At 46.1% G+C, this 6,544-nt stretch overlaps 1 protein-coding gene across 1 annotated transcript; it reads left to right on the top strand.

The window, feature by feature from the left end:
• Positions 1 to 4,634: 4,634 nt before the first annotated feature.
• Positions 4,635 to 5,394, top strand: LOC106749613. Its single transcript, XM_014629261.1, has 3 exons — positions 4,635 to 4,760; positions 4,842 to 5,039; positions 5,248 to 5,394. The coding sequence occupies exons 1-3, from the start codon at positions 4,635 to 4,637 to the stop codon at positions 5,392 to 5,394; spliced, it is 471 nt and encodes a 156-aa protein (XP_014484747.1).
• Positions 5,395 to 6,544: the final 1,150 nt, after the last annotated feature.

Genomic DNA, 6,544 nt, shown 5'->3' with positions numbered 1-6,544 from the left:
GTCGAGCAACGCAGAGCCGCTGTACGTTGCCAAGTCTAGAGAACGCTGGATGTCGGTAAGTATCCTGGGGTTGTATCTTTAGCGACTGCGCATCCGTCCTCGCAGCCATTCATACCCTTGACACGATACTTCCACCTTGGTATTAGGACTGTAAAGGCATGCCGGCCCGCGCTGAAAATAAAAGGGAAAACTCCGGTTCCGTCGTCGCTGCGAACAAAGCCACAAAGACGCACGGCCCGTTAGTTTTAATTTAAGGGCAGTTCCCGCGCGCCTTCCACGCACCGCAGTGCGCAGAAGAAGGGCGGAAGTTAGCTGTCCTGGGGATGAAGTTTGGGTGGTTGGAGTTTTTGGGTGAGTAAGTCTTTTAACATATTTGATCCAATTACGTGTTCGCGGTAGTGTTTGGGTAGGATGTGCGAGTGGTTTGCAGAGTGGAAATGTGGAGAGGAGTGGGAGTGTGTGCGATGCGGTCGGGTGGCGCCACTTCAGCTCCAGAGAGCTCAGTGACTCTCAATGCGGGTTTTACACCGCTTGAACGCTGGCCCTCCTTCGGCGCTTCACCCGTTCCGCTACGGCAACGAACTAAGGAACCTGAAAAAGAAGAATATATTAATATCTCCGGTTCCATCGTCGCTGGGGCAGGACCACAGTAGCGCAGGGCCCGGTAGGTCTGTATAACGCAGCCTCTGCCCGGCTTCCCCGCAGCGCCAGGGTTGCGAAGAATAGGGCGGTTGTGAGACAGGCCGCGACAGGAAGGGGAATACTAAGGCTTTACCGTATAAGGATATTTCAACTGTCCGCGATAGCGGGTGAATTTCTCGATGGGGAGGAAGAGGCATCATTGACGTTGTACCGCTTAAGACCTACTTATGTGTTCGCGGTAATACAGTGGGCATCTCTGGAAGGGAGGAAGGGGTAATTTCATTAACACCGCGTGAGAACACATTTCCTGTACGCGGTAATGCTTATGGTGATGGAAGGAAACGGGAGATTTGGTTTTTATTCGCGTGGGAACAGATTATCTGTTCGCGGTTATGCTGTGAGATTTACAGCAAGGATGGAAGGTGTAAAGGTTGCAGAATACTGGGTGAGAATATATTTTCTGTTCGCGGTAATGTTATGTTAATTAAAGAAGGGATGAAAGGGAAGGGGAAAAAGTTTGGAGAATCCGCCAGTAACCCCAAGGCTCCAGCACACTAGCTTGCTGTCTTAGCGGATATTATACCGCTCGATTCGCTGGTGTGCCTTCTGCAATAAGCCGCCGGCAGTTTGTCCCACGAAGGACCCACTGAGACATCCCCCCACCACTCAGGGGAAGGTAGCGTATGTCCAAACCAGATCCCCGTCAGCCGCCAGGAGGGGTGATTGATTCGCCCTCCTCCAGCGTTTCGAACTTATGCCACGAGGAAGTGGGGTTGGCACGTGGGAGATGCTGAGAACCAACATCTCCTCTCTGAGAGTCGGCGAGCGATAACAAGGACCGTTTATCACCTCGCGAAGCGGTTTCGATATTCTCGTCGATGAAGATTCAATCCTTTCTTCGTCTGTCGAAATTACCTCCGCTCCCCGCCCCGCAGTCCGAATTCACATATCGCAGAAAGAATGTGTCGTCTCGCAAAACGGAATAGGTATAAATATCGAAGGAGCACCCGCTCAACGAATAGTATCATATCGAACCACACACGCGGAGAGATGAGTGAATAGCGCAGCGATACGATCAATGGTGGTTCTTTGGTTGTTGACAGCAACGGTGAAAATACGGCATCTACTTTGTGGGACGATAATATTGACGATTACAGTACGGACGAGCAGCGGTATTACGAGTTTGAGATAAAACTCAATCGCGACAATCGCTAACTGTTGCGATATCTCCGACATGTGCGAGGAAGGCGCAAAAATTTTGTGAATAAAAGTAACAGTGTGACTGTATTGTCACTCGCCCAAACGCGGGGTGGTCAACGACACCTGTGGACGTTTCATAAACGGCCGTTGCAACACTTCTACATCTACACTCGGAGTCAAACAGTTCCTTGCAATAATCTGACTTATCCCTCCGCAATATAGTTCTTTGGCGTCTCTCTTATCGCTGGAAGTGCTCTGGACAAATTACGCCCATCATATGAACATATACATCTAAAGAATGCCGGCACTGTAAGAGAGCTGCAAAATTCAAACGTGTTCCCAAATTATTCCGCACATTGTGTTGTCGGATTTCACGAATCTTCTGTTCTCGAATCATGGGCGAATTTTGCGCGTAAAAATACTCCGTGAATGCCAGATTTTATTGTATGAATGGCTCGCTCCGGTCTTCTGACGCTTTGCGAATGCTCGCATTGCTCCACGGAAGAGCTTATCGACGCGCCAAGTGTTCGACGAGAACAACGGCAACAGTGAACGACATCGATATCGCCACCCGCGACGTACGCCGCGGAGCACTTCTCCCCGGTAGAAGTCAGAGCTTGCGGGGATTACGATTTCGTAATTACGCGAAAGCTTTGATCAAACCTACAGTTGGAACAAATGCGCGAGGATGTGCACTCGCGCCATATCGGTAACATCGGTTGCGTCTTACGATGGTTACTGGCAGAGGGATGCACCAATTCGCATCTTTACGCGGAAGAAATGGACAAAACATTTCATCGCCTTGAGCGTGTAGAATGCGCTAGTCTGGCGCTACTGTCTGGATTGTATGTTTTTAGGAAATGCGTCGATTGAGCGGTGCATTATTTCGTACGTGTGCACCACGAAATGACAACGATATCTTGCTACTTCGACGCCCAATGTTCCTGTGTGGATACAATTTGTGCCTGATCGCGTGGAGCCACATCAATGAAAACGGTGATAGCTCTTTACGCGATCGTTGTAACGCGTAACGTCGCGTTACTGCAGTTGTGTCCGTACGCCAAGCTCGTAAACGACGGAAGATTGTACTGGATGCGCGTGTACGCCGGTGCGCTGATTAAGTACAACGACGATGTTTTGTTGTCCGAGCCCGCGACACCGCTGTCCGTTGGCAATGCGACGCCGTTTACACCATCTCCGGCGAAGAAGCGAGACTGCGACATCGTGGATGACGTTATGACGTTGGCGTTGCATAGTATATAGTGAATTTCGTCGCGAACGATACGCGCAACCTGGCGCATTTGGCATTTCTGCTGGCGCAAATATTTTCGTAGAAAAGCGTGTACCAACGAATGTTGCTCATCTGTAATCTACTTTACGTCGACATGTTTTTGTGCGACAGGTATTCTCTCCTTCGGACAAACTTGCAACTACTGGGACATTGCATTCCTTGTCGTCTAAGAAAACTCATCGATAATCTGTACCGTTTGCGCATTCCGCGTTTTCACTATCATCTGAATTTCTACGATCTTTTACCGCCGGACAGATATCAATCCGTCAATGTCGTCCGCGTCATCGATACGTCGACATTGCGTAAAAATATAATAAATATCGGAATCTGAGATGTGTCATATTTGTTTTTATGTCCAACTACACACTGCGGTGAGCGCGCGCCTCGAAAGTATGATAGCATGCGACATTCGAACGACATAATTTGGTTGGACAAACTTCGTATTTCTATGGTCGAGTGTAACGACATGAAAAATGGTAAACCACCCCCTGAGAATTGTACGATTTGCGCTTTCTTAACATTTAAAGTTTAGAGTCGTTGTGGTCTATTGTTATTTCTCCAAATGTCAAAATAAAATTAAGGCACATATCGTGTCGTTTGCGCCGCAAATCCAGGTGAAAGTAACCTTTCGGCAGATATTCACCAAAAAGTGGATTCAAGCCTAAGAAAGTATAGATTATACGTTCATCCTGGATGAAAAATTCTATGACACATGCTTACGCTACGTTGGATCTCCGAACGTACCAGACGCTGACGCGGCGATCTCGTAGGCTTCCCGACTACGCACTTGGACGGAAATCAGCGTGAGCAAATTAATCTAAGTTTATACATTTGTTTATTTATAGTATTTCTGCAAAAAACAAAATTTTTTTAATTATTTTTATTTTCTTTATTCCTAAGATATTTTGCACGTATGGAAAATCGGGAAAAACTGACAAAACATCAGTGTAAATAACAAAAAAATTGTTTTAAAAGAGTGTATGAGAGAGTGGTAAAGTATCTATCTTCAAATGTTTTATTATTTACACTTTACACTTTGTCCACAAGAAGTTAAGAGGATTATTGTGGAGGAGCTTCTGTTTTAACGCATATGTTATTAATATTAGAATTGTTATTGATTTCACACACTTAAAAATCATTTGAATAACTACGAGAGTTGATCCAAAAATAAGGTTCCCAAAGAGCTGCAGCCGCACAGGAGGGTGCGAGGCGAAATCCGGCAACACCGCTGCGCGCGGCTGTTCCTCCACTCTCGATTCCCCCGGCCGTGCTTCGCTGCGCCGCTCATTCTTGGCTCAGCAGCCGTCCGAGATGGAGGTTTCTATCGTTGATCCCGCCAAGTGCAAGATTCGTTCCGTAATTTGCCTTTTGCATGCCAAAGGGACTCCACCCGTGGATATTTATCGTCAGTTGACAGAGGTTTACGGCGACAAGTGTATGTCCGTTCAACACGTCCGAAAGTGGTGCAGGGAGTTTAGTGCCGGTCGGAAGGAAGTCCACAATGAAGAACGGAGTGGAAGATCATCAGTTTCGGACGCGCTTATCGAGATGGTTCAACGCGAAGTGCTTCAAAACAGGAGGATCACTGTCCGTGAACTTGTTGCTCGGATTCCTGGGAGTTCTTACGGTACAGTGGAAAAAGCTTTGACTGAAAAATTGTGGTATGACAAGTGTTGTGCGCAATGGGTACCGCGGCTATTGACATCAGAACACAAGGAGAAACGCCTTGACTGTGCTCGCCAGTTTCTTTAAAAGTGTCAAGAAGATAAGGAAGTATTGTTGGACTCCATTGTTACTGGAGACGAAACGTGGGTATTTCATTTCACTCCCGAAACGAAACAACAATCCAAACAGTGGCGTCACCCAGGGTCACCAGTCGCAAAGGAGTTCAAACAAACTCCTTTTGGTAAAGTCATGGCCAGTGTTTTTGGGATCGAAAGGGGATACTGCTGATCGATTTCATGGAACGTGGGACAATAATCAACTCAAACAGTTATTGTGCAACATTGAGAAAACTCAGGCGAGCTATCCAGAACCGCCAGCGGGAACGACTGACAGCCGGTGTAACGCTGCTTCACGACAACGCACGATCTCACGTCTCCCGTCAAACCCAGAAACTTTTAACATACTTAGGGTGGACTGTCATGCCCCACCCACCTTACAGTCCGGACCTCGCGCCTAGTGATTATCACTTGTTCCCCAAGTTAAAGGAACACTTGTGTGGCCAACGCTTCCGGAGCGACAATGAAGTCAAAGAATAGGTGAAACGCTTCCTCAATGGGTTGGCGACGGAGTTCTACGACATTGCGATACAGAAATTGGAGCACCGTCTACAAAAATGCGTAGAAAAAAATGGCGATTATGTAGAAAAATAGAGCGAAGTTTCATCTTTCCAACGATGTAAATTTCTATGAAAATAAACAATGTTGTTTATTTGTAAAATTGATGGGAACCTTATTTCTGGATCAACCTTCGTACAATACACATGTTAATGTAGGTAAAGATAGTTGAGTTTACGCGAAAAACCAAAGAGTTAACGAACTATAAAAGTATAAAACTTCTTTCGCTTTTTGAATAAAGTCAACCTTCATCGGCTACATTAACCTGTGCATTTTAATTGCGTAAAAAATTTTAATTGTATGAAATCAGTAATGACTATAGTACTAATGAAATACGCGGTAACTCAGGAGCCCTTCCACAATCTACTTATTGACCAACTTATACTCTTCTTTTAATTTTATTTTTTCATTAAAATATTAGTTATTTTGCTATCACATGCCAACATTTTCGTTTCAGTGTAACAAATATAGCCATTATTATATGTATATTATTAATATACATTATACATATATTGCGACATAGACGATGCAAGTGGACCGGGTCCCTCCCACACGTTGTACGCAAATTCGGAGCGACCGACAACGTGGGACGAAATACCCCCGAAGACGCTCAACATGGTTGTGTCCGTTTCCACGAGAACGCCGGCGAAGGGATTACGCGCGCGAGCGAGGATCGCGCGCTGACCTAACGCTCGCTCGCGGCCGGACAACCCAAAGGCCAGGGGAACGAGCGGCCGGGAATGGCGCGTCGTACGGCAAAAATGGGTACCAGTTAAAGGAACACGACAAATCATTGCAAAACCAGGTCAAATATCCACGAGATACGCGAAAAACAAACATAATGGAAAAATTAATGTTGAGCGCAAGACGCTGTAAGCGTCACCGAAAATCCAAATAATCGCGAGAATTTTTCTTTGTATTTCTTTGCAATGAGCACAACTAGCATAACTTTCCAAACGAGAGAGCAAAAAGAGGCGGGGTAAAAAGTTCCTCGGGCGATATATTGCACATATTTGAGCAGGGAAGGCAGACACGATAACAGTTAAAACAAGAATAAGCATAAGAATAAGCA

Source organism: Dinoponera quadriceps, unplaced genomic scaffold (genome assembly GCF_001313825.1).
Source record: "Dinoponera quadriceps isolate SergipeBrazil2010 unplaced genomic scaffold, ASM131382v1 scaffold4045, whole genome shotgun sequence".
NCBI classification, from domain to species: domain Eukaryota; kingdom Metazoa; phylum Arthropoda; class Insecta; order Hymenoptera; family Formicidae; genus Dinoponera; species Dinoponera quadriceps.
This window is presented reverse-complemented; position numbering and strand designations above follow the sequence as displayed.

Bases quoted from the DNA above. Each gene is read 5' to 3' on its own strand.
- LOC106749613 (XM_014629261.1), top strand. From the start codon at position 4,635: ATGAAGAACGGAGTGGAAGATCATCAGTTTCGGACGCGCTTATCGAGA. The intron at 4,761-4,841 runs GTACAGTGGAAA...TATTGACATCAG, and splicing joins GATTCCTGGGAGTTCTTACG to AACACAAGGAGAAACGCCTT. The intron at 5,040-5,247 runs GTAAAGTCATGG...CGTCAAACCCAG, and splicing joins GTTCAAACAAACTCCTTTTG to AAACTTTTAACATACTTAGG.